This window comes from Hyperoodon ampullatus (genome assembly GCF_949752795.1).
Source record: "Hyperoodon ampullatus genome assembly, chromosome: 10".
Taxonomy (NCBI): domain Eukaryota; kingdom Metazoa; phylum Chordata; class Mammalia; order Artiodactyla; family Ziphiidae; genus Hyperoodon; species Hyperoodon ampullatus.
Window position 1 is genome coordinate 66,340,783 of NC_136923.1, and position 16,632 is coordinate 66,357,414.

A 16,632-nucleotide genomic window follows, 5' to 3' on the forward strand; every position below is an offset into this window, starting at 1 on the left:
AGCCCCACCCATGCGGCAGGCACAGCTCCCTCGTCCAACTCTTTGTCCCAAGGATGGCAGGCTCCCCGATTTGTCTTTCTGTCTGTATCCAGGCCGGGCACCAAGAGAGGTCCAACCCAGTCCTGCCCTCAACGTGCTCGTGAACTTTGGGGAGACCCAAGAATGCCACACGAGAAACCCCATGTACCCCAGGATTTCAGACCTTGGAGGGTCAAGAAAGTCTTGGATGTTGAGTCAGGGCTTGGAGGAGGAGCCTGACTCTCCCCGTCAGGCATCAGGGAGGACATTCCAAGAGGAGGGCATGGCCCAGGCAAAGGCGGGGAGGCAGGCTTTGGAAAGCACGGCCACGATCAAGGAAGGCCATGGGTGGTCAGCCTTAACGCTGAGGAGTAAGCTCGTCGCTCCTTCTGCAGGAAAGGCTCCAGGTAAAGGACCGGGGTCAGAGCCCACCTGATCCAACGCCCTCGGCTCATAGAGAGGGCAGCCAACCCACCCAAGGTCACACAGTGAGTCAGCAGCAGAGCCAGGCCCAGAGCACAGGTCCCTAAGCTATGGGAGACTTCTGGTAAGGGGACCCTCAGCCCTCCCCAAGGGGGGAGCCGGAGATCACCCTACCATCCCCCACACCCAACTGGGAGGGTCGGGAGGACCCCAGGACCGTCGCACAGGGGGACTCGGGTACACTCACCAGAGTCATTCCTCTGCCCAAAGCCAGCGACCTGCCCCTCCGCCCCACAGAGCCCCCCACCCTTCATGGCCCAGACCACACGCCTCCTCAAAGGCCCCTTGGATACTCTGTCAGCAAGAGATGAGGACAAATATTATTGACCCTACTGTGCGCCCAGCCTGCCACCCGCTCCCCGTTCTTATCATTCTGCATCCACACCCTGAAAGGTGCATGTGATTCTGCCCATTTTATAGATGAGATGGTGAGGTCCAGAGAGGCCCAGTGATCTGGGGCCAGGATCTGAGTGACCTACTGTGTGGCTGCCTCCAAGGCCGTTGCTCTGGGCTGCCCCCCCATGGCCAGGCACTCAGCCAATATCCAGAGTCCCATGCCAGGCACTGCCCTGAGCTCTTTCTCTGTATTCCTCATGTAATCCTCACAAGGCCCTATGAGGTGGGGGCTACAAGGGTCCCCAATTTTACAGACAAGGAAACTGAGGCACAGAGAGGGGCCTCCCAGGTAATAAATGGCAGAGCAGGGGTATGAACCAGGCCATCTGGCCCAGGGCCCATGCTTTGACCACTGAAAGCTACTGCCCCTCAGGGTCCCCGTCTGCCTCCCTCCTGTCTCCAGCTCTGTTCATCCTCAGGTCAGGGAGCGAGGAGCAGGGAAGTGAAGGGGGAGGAGTTAGAAGAGGTACAGGGGGCTTGGGAGGGGGAGGCCAGAGGCCAGCAGGGGGAGAGCCAGGAGAAAGAACTAGCCTCTCACATGGGCTCTACCCTTACGTCTCCTCCCCATCACCTCTGTGGCTTCACAAGGACTGGTCAAGAATCACCTACGTATTTTACAGGTGAGGAAACTGAAGGCCTGAGAGGCCCAGTGACTTGCCCAAGGTCACCAGAATTCTGGTAGCCCTCCTCTCCCAATACCCTCTGCAGCTAGAAGGAGCAGATGTGGGTTTTGGAGCCCCCTTGGTCCTCCTCCCCCTGGCCCCAGGGCTGTCTGGGTCCTCCCTCTTGAGCTCCTGGGTCAAGTCATCAACCAAGCACAGTCCTGCCCCAGGGCCTTTGCACTTGCTGTTCCCTCTACCTGGAAAACTCTTCCTCCAGATATTCGTAGGGCGACCTCCTTCACTCGACTCAAGTTTATGCACAAATGTCCCCCTTCAAAAAGTCCACCTCCAACCATCCTAAGTTGGTACCCCCACTCCCCATGGCTTTCTAGCCACCTCCTTGCTTTGTCCTACAAGGAACTGCTCTCCCGTGACAATTATACATTTATGTGTTTTACCTGTTCACTGCCTGCCTTCCCTTCAAACGTGGAAGCCCACGAGGGCCAGGCCTCCATCTGCTTTGTTGCCTGCTTTATAAAGTTGCTTAGCATGGCGGTTCTCCACCTGGGGTTGCACGTGAGTATCACCTGGGGAGCCCAGGCCCCATCTCACATCAATTAAATCCAAAATCCTTGGGTGGGGCTCGGATACCCAGGAATTTTAAACTCCCCAGCTGATTCCAGTGTGTAGCCAGTTGGAGGCCACAGCTCTAGCAGAGCGAGGCCCAGAGGAGATGTTCAGTACACACTTGGTGAGTGAGTGAATGAATGGATTCTTACAGATGGGCCAACCAAGGTCCAGGTGGGGGACAGCGAGCCAGAAACCAGAAGCTCAGCCCCACCTCGGCCCCTCCACAATGTCACACACCTCGCCCAGGGGCCCTGTCAGCCCTACCCAGGCTCCAGGAGCCCACCAGGCCTCCCTCCAGGGCATCTCCAGGAAGTCTACCCAGAGGCCCCCCAAAGGCCTCCACTCTCTCCTTTTCGTTCCCGGTAATGAGCCTGTCTGCCAGTCCAGTGATCAGAGCTGAAACCCTCTTGCTTCCACTCCCAAACTTCCCATGTCCAGAGAGGTCCTGCAACCCAAAGGTACACATCACAGGAAGTGGGCTTGAGAGGGCTGCAGGGTGGGCGGGGGCACTCGCTGGAGAAGCCCAGATGGGACGGGAATACCGGGACACCGAGGAGGACTCAGAGCATCCATCCAGCAGCCAGCTGAGCCTCCCAGCAGGTGTGCAGATACAGACCCAGCCCCAGGGCTCCTCACCACTGGAGGCCCAGGAATCCAACGCTCCCCAGGTGACTATGATGAGCTGCCAGGCTTGAGAAGCACCAGGCGATGCAACCTGTACCCCAGTGCCCCACCCACAGGGAAGCACTTGCTGGGAGCACAGAGAGAGTTGGCAACTCAGTGGTCAGGGCTGTTCCCCTCCCTCCCCACTCTGTTTAGATGCTGGCCTGACCCTGGGTCTTGAGGCCCCCTCCCCAGACTCCCACCACAAAGGGACACCTAGGGTTTGGGGGAAAGAGAAATGCTGTAAAAGCAGAGGGAGGGCTGTGTGGTCCTCACCTCAGGAGAACAGGCCCTGACAGTCACCCTCAGCAAGACCACTTCCTACACCTCTTTCGCTCCTCCCCGACCCGCTCGGCTGCCCAGCACTTCACACCTTAATGTCTATCCAACCTGTTCTCATAACACCAGCCTCCCCTAAGCACCCACTAAAGGCTTTGCATACTCTTTTTTTTTTTTTTTTTTTTTGCGGTACGCGGGCCCCTCGCTGTTGTGGCCTCTCCCGTTGCGGAGCACAGGCTCCAGACGCACAGGCTCAGCGGCCATGGCTCACGGGCCCAGCCGCTCCGTGGCATGTGGGATCTTCCCAGACCGGGGCACGAACCCGTGTCCCCTGCATCAGCAGGCAGACTCTCAACCACTGCGCCACCAGGGAAGCCCAAGGCTTTGCATACTTTATCACTGCTGCCAAATGAGTATCATCACACTCCTTTTTACAGATACAGAAACTGAGGCTCAGAAAGGCCACACAGTGAGTATTGGGCCAGATCTCACCCAAGACTATCTGATGACCAAGAGAAAGGAGAGCAGAGCGGTGAAAAGGGTAGATTCAGGGTCAAACAGCCTGGGTTCATATCCCAGCTCCACCACTTACTAGCTGTGTGACCTTGGGGAATTTGCTTAGCTTCTCTGAGCCTCAGTTCTCCGTCTGTAAAATGGGGACAACCACTGTACACCTACCCCTGGGGGTTGCTGTGAGGACTGGGGCAGACCCTGACACAGGATACATGCCATGTAAATGCTGTGATTATTTTACCCCAATGATCTCTTCAGGAGGGTCCCTCATTCACCCCCGAACATTTACTGAGTGAGCCTTCTTGGGACAAATCTCTAATAACAGCCAACAGTGGGACATGGGGATACCCTTTAACGGGGAACAAAGCATTAAGTGAAAAGAATTCCGTAAGTCAGCAAGGGGCTGGAGGTATTTGGGAGGAGGAAACAGGTGGCCCAGGGGTCACCAAAGTGGTGGGCACTGGTAGCCAGTGGCTGGACCCCATGGTAAAGTGAGCTTACCTACACTTATCCCCACAGCCAGGAGCTCATGCAGGCTCTGCAGACGGGGGCCACCCTGCTGTCATCGCAGAGTTTGGGGAGACATGGGGGCTGCAAATGTCTCACTCTCCATAAGTCCCTTCAGCCATGATTTCCTGAGGGCCCTCCATGGACCTGGCATCTGTTGGGGTCCTATAGGCGCAACTTAGAGGCCAGCAGGGGTCAGCTGATGGTCTCTGTCTCATCTACTTAATTCCAAGGGCATAGCTCAAGAGCAGTGCTAGACAATATGTAAATGAACAGGCATGGCTGCGCTCCCATAAAACTTTACAGACATTTGAATTTCATATAATTTTCCTGTGTCATGACATATTGCTTTTAATTTTTTTTCAACCATTTAAAACACGGAGACCATTCTTAGCTCATGGGCCATACAAAAACAGGCAGCAGGCCAGAGGGGAAGCCAAGAGAAACAAGAAAACAAACAAAGAAATACGGACATGACTACAAACTGTGGTGAGGGTCATGAAGGGGAAGATGGGAAAATAATATAGAATAACTGGGGGATGGAGGGTGTTTCTCTGAAGAGAGTCCACTTAAACTTTAGGTTGAATGAGAAGGATGCAGCCTCAAAGAGTAGGAGGAGAACATTCCAACAGAGATGGGACAGCAGGTACAAAGGCCCTGTGGTGGGCAAACAGCACAGTGTCTTCGAGGAACATAAAGAAAACAGTAGGACTGGTATGGAGTGCACCCAGGAGAGGCAAAACGATGTGGTCAGGGCACCAGGTAGCACAGGGCCTGTCAGACTGGCAAGCATCTTGGAAGTTTGCGTTTTAATCTAAGAGCAACGCAAAGTCAAGAACAAGTTTAAGCAGGGTGGGGAGCAGGTTGGATTTGGCTTTTAGCAAGATCGCTCTGTTAGCTGAGCAAAGGTTGGGCTGTGGAAAGGCCTGTCTGGAAGCAGGGAGAGGAGAGAGGTTTCTGCCGGATCCGGGTGAGAGCGCACAAGGTGGGGGTTGAGGAGACTCCAGCACGAGGACATGTCCTAAAGGAGAGCCTGCAGGATTTGCAGATGGTAGAAAGGCAGAGGTCAAAAATGCCACCAAGTTTCTTGGCCTGGGCGCTGCAAGGAAGGAGCTGTCTTCAAGGAAGACAGGCAGGCTGTGGGAGAGTGGGTGGACCCTCTTGAAAGCTCCTCCTGGTTGTGCAGTGAAAACACTTTCAAGACAGGAAAGCCACATCCTCAACAGAACATGGGGTATCAGGTGAGCCACAAAGGTTCCCCAGGAGCCCTGGGCCTGGCACTGAGGGGCAGACAAGCCAAGCACCTGGCAGACAGCTTTCTCTAAAAAGCACCACAAACCCTTACAGCACTCACAGACTCGCGAGGGACAAGCCTTCACAGGCCAGGCTGACGTGGCACAGAGAGCCAATGTCGCCCACCAATGTCCCTGGCCCAGCCTCTCCTAGGAAGCTGGGCACCTGCCCTCCACCTGCTGGTTGGCATCCCCTCTCCCGCCTGCCCCTTCCTGCCCTCCCACCACTCCACCCCAGTCTTAGTGCTCAAACCCCACTGTGGTGACAGCCAGAAAATCCGCATTACCTGCAAGTTAAGTTGGCCACTCAGTCTCCACACCACAGGGAGACACCTGAGGCCCAGCAGATGGTCGGTCCTCTCCAGGATCAGCCTCAAAGGTCACCATCTGTCCCTGCCCACCCGGTCCAGCCTCTTCCACATCAACAGAGTCTCTCATGCTGACTTAAGGCCCGGCTACAAGCTGTGCAATGACATTTCCTGCAGGCTGACTGTGTGCCAGGCACCAGGCTAGGCCTTTTCTGGACATTAACCCTTAATTCCCACACCAGGCTTAGGAGACCACTATCATCCCCATTTTACAAAGGAGGAAACCGACGCACAAACAGGCTAAACGATTTGCCAAGGTGGCGAAAGCTGTCTGGCTCCAGTCTCCAGATTCTTAACCACCATGCTAGGCCATATTCCCATCTTCAAGCCTCAGTTTTTGTTGTTGTTGTTGTTGTTTTTCTCCACTGCAAAATTAATGAGGGACTCAATGCAATGATTTCTGGATCCTCCTGAGCTCTTACAGGTCAAGGATTTGAAAACTGTTTCCTTCCAGGGCACTTACTATGTTCTTTTTCCCCCCAACAATAACTGCTCTCAGGAAAAGATCTTACTGGCTCGTTCACACTATGGTGTAAGTGACTGGTATGGTGAGTAGATATGGTGGATATGGTGAGGTAACTCTGGTGGCACAGCGATTCAAACCCAGATCTGACTGGCTTCAGAACCTGGGCTGTCCCCACAACATAGTATTGTAGAGGCCACATCCTCTGCGTTAGGCTCCCCTCTGAAAAGTATTCTTTACCTCCATCAATATTCCCTTAACTAGGAGAATGGAGCCAAAATGAAGATGAAAGAGTGCGTGGGAACAGGGGAGTAAAGGATATAAGCTGTCAGACCCACGACTTCCCAAAGTCAGGGCTTCTGATCCCTAATGAAGGCCTGGGTTTGAGGCCCACTTCCAACCCAGTTGCTTTGGGCAGGCAGTCTGGAAGGAGTCAGTTCTGGGAGCTGGGACCTGACTCCCAGCCCTGGCCCGTCCCTTAATCAGGGCTCAGTTTCCACAACTGTACGACAGGAAGTTGGCCCCTCCCAGCTCTGGCAGGTGTGAGTTTTGCTCATACCCTGGCCTTGACGGAACCCCATCAGCATTCTCCAGGCAGGAAATTACCCCTCGTGCCCCCAAACTCAGAGCTCCTCTCTAAGCTTTGCACAGGAAATCCACCTCTCGGAGGAAAGAGAGCTGTAATCACAGCCTCTGGGGGAAGTTCCCAGCAGACCCCACTAATAGCCTTGGCAGGGAGCGGGGCTGGGGCGCAGCGATGCCCTTTGAAACAGACACCTGACACCGCAGCTCCCCTGACCCCCAAGACGCCCCTCCCTCATCCTTCCCTGCCTGAAGCTCTGCACCTGACCTCCCTCCTCAAAGTTCAACCTTTTTTTCTCTGTAAATGGCTTTTCAGTTTCTGGCCCAGCCTCTTATTTCTACCAGTTTAATTACTGAGGAGCCCTCTTGTCGCCAGCCTGGAACATTAATGCTGTTAAAAGGGACCCAGGGACTTTGGACCATAGCCAGCTGTCTCCTTCTGGCTCTCTCCCCATCTCCCCCACCGCCCGTCCCCTTTCCTTTCCCAACAGGCCCCTTCCGTCCCCCTTCCTTCTCCCCCCCAAGGCCTCTACCTCCCAGTCCCATCTTGCTCTCTGTGTAGGAAAAAACCCAGGCCACGCCACATTCACATGTGACCAGATGGGCAGCGGAAGAGCCCTCGGCTGGTGAGGCCCTTTGGCCCCAGACCCCTTCACCCCACCAGCGACCTTCCCCATCCTGGGAGAGGTCAGCACAGCAGTCACAGCCCACTGCTGTGTGGGGCTTCCAAGAACCCGCTTCAAGGCCTAATGCTGACAGCGACCTTTCTTAGAGCCTTGGCCATGTGTCTGGTGACACGTCTCAGCTCCTTTGATCTTTTCCACCTCCCTATAAAGTGCATACTGGTTCCCCTCTGGGACATGGTGGGGAAGGACCCTTACCAATGTCATAGCCCCAAGGGCCCAATCACGTTGTTTTATCATCTTTATAAAACACTTTTTAAAACACCCAGACTCACCAAGGTGTTTAATACAAAGCTCAGAAAAGGACACTGCAGCAGCCCCGCCTGTAGTCTGGTCTTCTCAAAGGCTGGGGGACTGTGCCCCACTCAGATAGGATGACAGCTGCTGACCCAGGTCACCTCACCTCCCAAGCCCAGGGAAGGCAGGCTGAATTGATGACACAGCTCACCGAAGCCACCACTAGGCCCTGGGACCACAGAGCCTTGCTCCCCCTCCCCTCTGGGTCTCTACTCCTCACTGCAGAATTGGGCAGGTGGAGGGACTGGACCAGTTTCCCATTCCCCAACCATCCCACCAAGACCACGAGCAACACTGCTCCCCAGGGGTTGTTCAAATTGCCCACTACAAAGGCAAAGTCTCCTTCAAGTCTCCGGCTTCAGCGTGATTTTGCATTCTTCAGAATGCACCCGTTTGTTTTTAAATTAAAATAGTGTTTTCATCTGGATCATCAAGCAAAACCAACACTACAGGAAGAAGGCCCCAAGGCAAGGACTGCACAGCACACGTGGCCCAGACCAGCCTATGGCAAAGTTCCAACCCCGCCCCTGCTGTGACAGGACAACTCCAACCACCTTTCTTTCCCACCTACCCCCGCAGCCAACACAGGGACATTCGCGCCATTCATCCCCACTTCTACCCCGGCCCCCAGAAATGCCCCCCAAGTACTGATGCATCATGGGATTGGGCAAACGTGTTCCAGAAAGGGTCCAGGAGACACGGCTCCAGCCTCAGCGCTTCCCATCCTGCATGAGGCCAAACAGCCTCTCTCTGCCCACTCCCTAACTCTGGAGCCTTTGAGGAGACAAGGGGCCGATTCCAGAGGCCAAGAATCTAACACCAGAGTGAAGAAGGGACCCAGAGGCTCCCTTTGTGCCTCCCTTCCTCCTCCCTCACCCTCTTCTCTCTCCCTCTCTCTCTGTCTCTCTGTCTCTCACACACACACACACACACACACACACACATGCACACACAGCAAACGAGGAGGCTCCCAGAGAGAAGCAGGCACATAATTATTGGTAAAATGCTTGTAATGTTTTTCTCTCTACCCAGTAGCTTTCAGTAGTTTTAGCAGCTTAGCGAAGCACTTGGCTCCAATTGAATTGCAAATCAGCAGCTCCTGCCCCAGGAAGAGAGGAAGGGAGGCGGCAAAGAGGGGGCAGGGAGGGATTCCAGAAGGAAAGGGAGAAAGGTGTGCAAGGAAGAGGGGCAGAAGGAGCGTAATGAACCAGGGAAGCTAAGTTCAGGGCCAAGGGCACCAGAAACAGGGACTGCCCGCTCCTCCGGGCCTCTTCCCGTCCTCATCTCCGTTCACTGCGGGCTCAGTAGCCAACACCTCATCCAAAAAATCAGGACACGTCTTCTAACTATAATCCTGAGGTGGACCGGGAGGGCCACGCGGGGCTTTCTCAACTACCGAGGAGAAAAACGGATCTTTCTTGGCAACTGCAATTATTGAAAAACAATGTCAAAACAAAAGTCTTGCTTTTTCTCCCTGGCAATCTCCAACATTCACATCCCCATTCTATGCTTATCTTTTAAACTGTCTACCTTTCTATCTACCTAAATTTCAATTCGTCCATCTGTCTGGGTTTTTTATATTTCTGTCTGCCCATCTCCTCCTCCCTTCTGTTGTGCGCCAGTACTTCCTTTCCCCTCCCGGTTCAGAATTCCCCGCAGAGGAGCGGAGCTGCCTGCAGCAGGTGCTGTTTCAGCACCACGGTCAGCACCATGGAGCTGGGTCCCTCCTCACCACAGGTCAGCCCCAAATTCTCAGATATTGCTGAGGGTGCTGGGAAACACACTCTCTCCCTTGGATTCAGGAGGAGAAGAGAAAGGAGCTGGGCAGGCACTAACCTTGAAGAGGCGAAGGATGTTGGCCACCATGATGGAGACCGAACTCCCTGAAGCACCGATGACACCCACCACGCGCTCAGGTTTAGTGATGATGGGCGGGCCGCCGCTGCCACAGCGGACCTCCGTGCCATCCTTCTCAATGAGCGCCTGCACAAAGGTCAGCGACTGCTCCAGGGCATGGGTGTCCCTGGAGCAGGTGTCCAGTATGCGGGCGCCCAACGTGATGTTGGGCAGCAGGTCCGGGTCATTGTTAATGCGATCTAGAGCAAAGAGCATGGCCTCCAGCCGGTGGATGCCCTTTTCCTTCTTGAGTTCTCCGCAGGCCTTGCCCTCTGAGCCCCGGCCGTGCACCGGGAACAGGCCTCCCAGAGTGATGTCACCATCTATGCGGATGGAATTCATTTGAGGGTGGCTTTTGGGCTTCCCCAGGGAGGAAGGCACCCAGGGCCCAGACAGGCTGAGGAGCAGGCAAAGGAGCAGCCGGGCCCACCACCAGCCCCAGCCCCTCTTCCCAGGCATCTCGGAAATCCCTAGAGACCCATGAATGGCAGGCCTCCCTCCTAGCCGTGTGGGCCCCTGGCCCACAGCCTGGGGGAGCAGGGGCAGAGCAGCCCCCACAAGTCTCTCCAGCGCAGCTTCAGCAGCAGGACGGCTGATGGCAGCCAACAGGCTGAACCATGCTGGTGGTCCTCGCCCCGCAGGCAACGCTCAGTTACGGGCACAGGCCATGCTCCCAGACAGCAGGGAGTGCCTGGGGTGCAGCAAAGCTCTGGGCTTGGTCCCCACGTCCTGCAGGCCTGTCTTTGGTGGATGACTGTGAAAGGAGGAGAGTGCTCCTAGCTTGGCAGATCTTGGCATCAAGGAGAAAACAGCTCCAATGCTCTCCTCTTACCAACCTTAAAGAGAGAGAGAGAGAGAGAGAGAGAGAGAGAATCAAAGAGAAGCCCAAAGAAGACATTAGCAATTCGGATCTCTCATCAGGAGCCTGAGAGCAGGAGATGCTGGAGGTTATAGCCAAAGACCACAAATCTCCTGAACTTGGTTTCCTCCCAGCTGCTGCTCAACTTTGGTCCAAATGGGAGAACTTGAGGCAGAAATGGGGTGGTGTCTGAAGATTTCTTAAGGGCTGTGCCCACTACCATCAGACCTGAGGCCTCAGAGAGCACTCTCCCCAGGCAACAGCCTGGGAGACTTGGGCAGAAGAGAGGCCCCTCTCAACACTCACCCACAGGAAGGAACAGGCAGAAACCGGTCCCACAGGGCACAGCCCATTTCAGAGATGAGGAAACCAAGGCCCAGAGCAGGAGAGCACCTGACCCGAGTCACACAGGAGGCGAGCAGCAGAACGCTGCCTGGAACCCAGCTCTCCGGCTCCCAGCTCTGGAACCAGACACACTCGGGCTCCTTGAGGACTCAGAGACAAGGAAAGCCAACAAGGCCCCAGGAGAAAAAGTCTGGCTGAGAGCTGCTCAGCCTGAAGGCCAGGGAGAAGCTGGGGCTGCCGGGGTTTGGGGTTCTCCTGCTGAATTGGGGAGGGCTAGGTGGACCCTCCCATTTCCACCCCAGCCGCCCCTGCCCCGGCCGGCCGGCGGCGGCCAGGGGTGGGGTGGGGGTGTGGTCAACCCAACTGAGGCTCATATTCTCTTGCTGGGCCTCCCTCCCCTCCCCTCCCCCTCCCCGTCCCCTCCCCCTCTCTAAGGGTCTTTCTCTCTTAGTTTCTCTTTGCTCCTTCTCTCTTCCCCACTTCCTCCCTCTGAGAGTGGGGCTTGGGTTCTGGCCTGAGCGAGTGCACATTACGATGATGATCGCCGTTATTATTGTTGTTGTGATTAAATATTTATCTGCAAGGGTGGAGGAGAGAGTACCAGCTCTTCCTCATTCTCATGGCTAATTTGGGCTAATTTCCCCAGGACTTCCTTGTGTGGGCCCAGCCTTCCCTTACCACCAGCAACCTCCCTCCCCTCGACTCAGGAGGCCCCAGGGAGAAAGGCGGAAAGCTGAGCCAGGGCTTGGCTAGGGGGCGACCCCAAGGCCCCCTTCCCCATGGGTTTGTCAAATGAAGACCAGCAGCCACTCGCCCGTTCTGTGCCTTAGTTTCCCTAGCCATTTGGAAGAAGAGTTTGTGTTTGGGTTGGGAGGTGTCCCTGAAAATATGGTCCCTCTATCAAGACCAAGTGGTGGTCTCAGAACCACCCATCCCCCACCCCACAGAGGCCCCGACTGCTCCAGGTCTGCGCAAGGGGTAGAGGAGGAGAGGAGGCACACCCCAGGATCCAGCCTCAGCTCCCGGGTTTCTTCTAAACCCTCACCTCACATCTTACCCCCGCATCAGAATGCTCCCTCCTCCATTTAGCTCCTCAGAGGCCAAGAGTATGGCTCTTAATTCTCCTCAGCCCCCTTCTGCAGATGAACCAGTAGCCCAGAGGGACCACATAACTCTGCCAAAGTCAAACAGCAAGTCAAGGCGGGTGAGGACCCAAAGCCAGCACCAGTCACACTGAGAGAGCCTGGGGAAGCTGGCAGGAAGCCAGGACTCGGTGACCTAGGGCTGGTGGTCAGTGCTTTGGGGAAGGCTTAAGAGCTGTTAAAATACAGGAGAGGGGCAGCTACACCTGTGTGGACCCCTCATCAGCACTCACCCCTTTGTGTGAGTGAGTTATCAGATTTCTCTCCCAGGGGGCTGTGGGGAGTAAGGGGATGGGGTATACTAGCTGCTGAGGCCAGTTCTAGGGGATTCGGAAGAGAAACAGCACAAGCCTCAGACCACCCCGCAGTCCTGCTGCTGCCCTGCTGGAAGCCACACTTGTCCCCTAGGGAGTCCTCAGTTTCCACATCTGTAAAATGGATGGGCTGGAATAAGACCCAGTCTGGAGGCCATCCTGTCCTGTGGGAGCATATCAGTTATCACAGTGATGGGAGAGAGTCACCTACTAGCCTGCAGCCAGGCAGGGTCAGAGATGGCATGGGCGAGACAGCCCGCACAATGAAACGCTGTCTTGTCCAAACGCCAGTTGTGCCCCATGGAGAAATAACAGCAAAGGACAGCATAGTGCTGTGTGCCAGCCACCATGCAGGTGCTTCTCAGGTGACACTCACATCCCTATGAGCCAGGTGGGATTTTTATCCCCATCACACAGATGACGAAGCTGAGGCACCAAACGTCAAACAGTGACACAGCCCAGGGACACAGAGCTTGTGCAGGCCGCCCAGGCCCTGACCACCCCACCACGCTGGCCCCGAGGGTCTCTCAGGCCCTGCCCAGTTCCCACATCCTAGGAAGTCAGGCTTGGTTTTCTTGAATGTCAGATGGAGGGATTTTTGGCATCAGGACAAGGTGGTGAGCCAAGGCTGCAACAGGGCAGACTCAGGCTGGGAAACCAGTGCACAGCAGCTCGGACAGTCAGGCCCTGCTCAGGCTTCCAGATCCTTCGTGAGGGCTCAACACTGCCTTCTCTTGAAGCCTGAGCACCTCTGGGCTGATCAGTGCCTGCACACAGACACACACACACCATAGGCAGGGGAAGGACAGAGGCCACACAGGGGAAGGAGGCCTCAGTGAGAAGAAAGGCAAATCCTTGCAAGATGAGAATCACGACCGCAAGGCCCCAGGCCCTGCCCCATGCTGCTCAGACACCCGCAAGGCCTCCCTCCGTTGGACTGGGCCCCAGCCTGCCTGCAGCGAGTCCCCTCCAGCCCTCAGACCTACCAGGCCTGCCTTTTCCGAGCTTCTCCAAGAGCTGGGCAAACCACGGCCTCTTTCAGCCTCCCCTCCTTTCTTTGATCCTGCATAATAGGCACCAGGGAAAAGTAAAAATACCTGGGAGTGAAAGGAGCCAGGAGAGCAGAGGCTGGGGGTGGGGCGGACACGGGGAACCCAGCTGATCCTCCCTCCCCCACGGGGCACCTCCACTTGCAGGGGAGGAGGGAGCTGGGGGGGTGGGGCTGGGAGCCCTCAGACCACCCCCCCAGGTCCAAAACAGCCAGGAAAGCTCAAACTGGGACAGTTAGGGGGGGTCCCGCCCGAGGTGAAATCACCAGGATGGCCACCGACCCCCAGATGGGTCTCCTCTCCGGTCCTCAGTCTCCCTTTCCCACCTCCCTCCTTAGCCCCTTACTCACTTCCCTCTGTTGTCCCTGTTAGATCCTTTCTCCAGGGAGGACAGAACTAGGCAGGGAGGGATGAGGAGCACAGGGTAGAGCAATAGTTCACTGGCCAATGGCATTTTCCAGAACATTCTCCTCAGTGAAAGGGGATGGGGGAGGGGAGGCTGGGGGGAGAGCTGCAGTTCACCCCTCCCTTAGCCCAGCCAGCCCCACCTCCTGAGGGTCTCTCAGACGCCGGAGGAACTGGCCAAACCTACCTCAGTGACCCCTTCCGAGTCTTAACAAGCAGGATTCCAGGCTTTTCTCCTGCCTGACCTCAACCCTTCCCTCTCCAGCCAGGGCCTGGGCCAGAAAGAACCACAAACCACAAAACAACAACCAGAAAAGAGCTACTGTGACTTAGTAAGCTCCAATTTAGTTTTCACTGAGCTGCTTTTTCTTCTCCCAAAGCTAAAGAAATAGAATTCTCCCAAACACGAAATGAACGGCAGAGTCGGAGGGAGGGACCCTGTGCTTTGCTTCCAGGGGTGGGGGCCACAACCAGAGCGGCTCAGTCCCCCCTCCAGCCCTCCGAGGGGACGCTCAGCCTCCTGGCTCCTCTGCAGGCCAGCAGGCCAGCCCCTAGGGCTGAGCGGGTGGAACGAGGAAAGCCAGGTCCAGAAAGGACTCCCCGCCTGCCCGGGGTCCCCAGCACACCCTCCTCACATTCCTGAGCCAGGCCTCCGGGCCTATGGTGGCCCTCCCCCTCTGCTTGCCCCGGTTCCCTCCAGCACCTACTTCAGCTCTCTTCACCTTGACCTCTGCTGGGCCCAGCCCAGCCCAGGTGCTGGGAGAACTCAGGGATTGTGAATGGAGGAGTGGAGTGGGGTTTGAACCCCCTGAGCTGTTTAGACGCCTCATCGCCCACATCTCACATTTCCAAGGAAGGAGGGGCTGGCAGCTCCACTCCCCAAAGCGGACAGTGAGGGAGAACGTGAGGCCTCTCCCCTCCTTCCTACACCACCCCCACCCCCTTGGGACTGCAGGTCACCTCTAAGGTCCCCCTCTCTCCTGTCCCCCTGGGGACTTGCGCTGGCTGGGCAGAGGTGAGGTTTGCTAGACAGTCTCCTTTCAAATGGACAAAGCCTAACCCAGGAAGCAGGTCATCAGAAGCCCGCTCCACCCCAGCTGCACCAGCAACAAATCTCCACCTGTATGATTCGGGTCCCTAAGGAAAGGGGGTGATCAATTATCTCCCTCAAACCCCAGCAGCACAACCCTCTCCCCACCTGGACCACAACCTGAGAGGAATCACGTCATCCTCATCTTGGTATCTCTGCCTCCCAGCCTGCACGGTGCCTGGCATCCCCCACCAGGGTCTGTGGAAGTGACTGAATGATCCCTGGGGTCTTTCCACCCTTCTCTCCCAGGTAATCTATTTGTAGAATAATAGGAAGAGTAGCCCTGCTCCAGGCACGGACCCAGCCTGAGCCATGTTCTAAGAGCAAGAAGGAGAGAAAAGTGGGGGTCTGGACCCTATGCCCCCTTCCCTTCAATTCCCTGAGCTGTTCCAGCTCCCTGGCCTGATCAGGAACCTCCCAAGTTCAGAAACCCCAGAGCTCACTTCAAAAGCCATCCTCTCCCTGTTCCAAAACAACGGCCTGGTTCAGAAGTGACTGGCTCTGTGCTGGGCATGCGGTGGGTACTGAGAAATGCGTGTGGAAGGAGCGAAGGAAGGGATGGAGGACATAATTCCTGAGCTTCACGCCAACGGAAACTAAGAAGGGGAAACAAACCAATTGCCCATGCTTCCCCGACGCTTGGATTCCCTCCAGCCTCCTCCCTGTGAGGCTTACCCTTCAAGTGAGCAACTGAGATACTTCTTCTTCCAGGAAGCCTGCCCTGATGATTCTAGTTCCTGTTATCTCCTTCCTCCACAGTCAATGCCATAAAGCCTCTCTCTGTGTGTTGTTATTTGGCACTGATAAGCCTGGGAGCACGTGAAGGGCCTGGGTGCACAGCACCGCCCTCATCTCGGTGTCCCAGTGCCCAGCCCAAGGCTCAGAATGCAGGAAATTCAATCAACAACCAGACAAAGCCAGGTCCCTGCCCAGAGCCAGCACAGCACCACCCTCACCAGTGTGGAGGCCAGGGCAGGGAGTGGGGGGTCTGCAGCAGCATTCCAGGTTCCTGAGTGGGACTCAGACCTTGCCCTGAATTCTTACAACCCTCTTGTGTGGGCAGGCATGGAATATAATCCATGACCATTCAGTTATTCAATGTGCCATCCGAATACGTGCTGAGCTCCTGCTGTGTGCCAGACTCTGTTCTGAGCACTGGGGAAACGCTGGAAGTGAAAACAGATACAAACAACTGCCCTGTGAAGCCAACATCCCAGTGGGGAGTGGCACAGGAGAGACAATAAATACATCTACACACAGATGGGTGGCACTTCAGGGGATCAAGGGGCTATGAAGACACACAAGGCAGGTAAGGAGAAAGGGAATGACCCAGAGGAGCTTTTCCAGAAAAAGACAGTCAGGGAAGGCTTCTCAGAGGAGGTGGCATTAGAGCAGAGATTAAAAACCGTAAAGGCATGAGCCATGTATCTGGGAGAACAACATCCCAGGTAGAGAGAACAGCAAGTGCAAAGGCCCTGGGGTGGGCATATGATTAGCATTCATTGTTCAAGGAACAGCAAGGAGGTCAGCATGACTGGAGGGCAGTGGGAAGGGAGAGAGGCAGGAGAGGAGGTCAGAGAGGGCTCCAAGCACAAGATCAAGCAGGACCTTGTGGGCCATGGTGTGGATGGAGAAAGGAGGGCCCACTGTGAGCACAGCAGGCAGGGACTCGGAACTAGAGAAACCAGAGGCTCAAAGGCAGCCACCTGCTAAGGCCACAGCAGCTCCCATCAGTTGGAAGGCAAAGCAAGCACAT

At 55.8% G+C, this 16,632-nt stretch overlaps 1 protein-coding gene across 4 annotated transcripts in view; it reads right to left on the reverse strand.

The window, feature by feature from the left end:
• Nucleotides 1-10,470, reverse strand: part of GRM4 (glutamate metabotropic receptor 4) — a gene marked incomplete at both ends in the record, with an annotated part of 107,835 nt that extends 97,365 nt beyond the window's left edge. For 3 of the 4 annotated variants that reach the window (XM_079713347.1, XM_079713346.1, XM_079713345.1), the window contains one exon: nucleotides 9,613-10,131. In XM_079713347.1, coding sequence (XP_079569473.1) covers nucleotides 9,613-10,131 — 519 coding nt within the window. Of the gene's footprint in view, nucleotides 1-9,612 lie in introns of all 4 variants that reach the window. The other variant, XM_079713344.1, reaches the window with a different exon arrangement.
• Nucleotides 10,471-16,632: the final 6,162 nt, after the last annotated feature.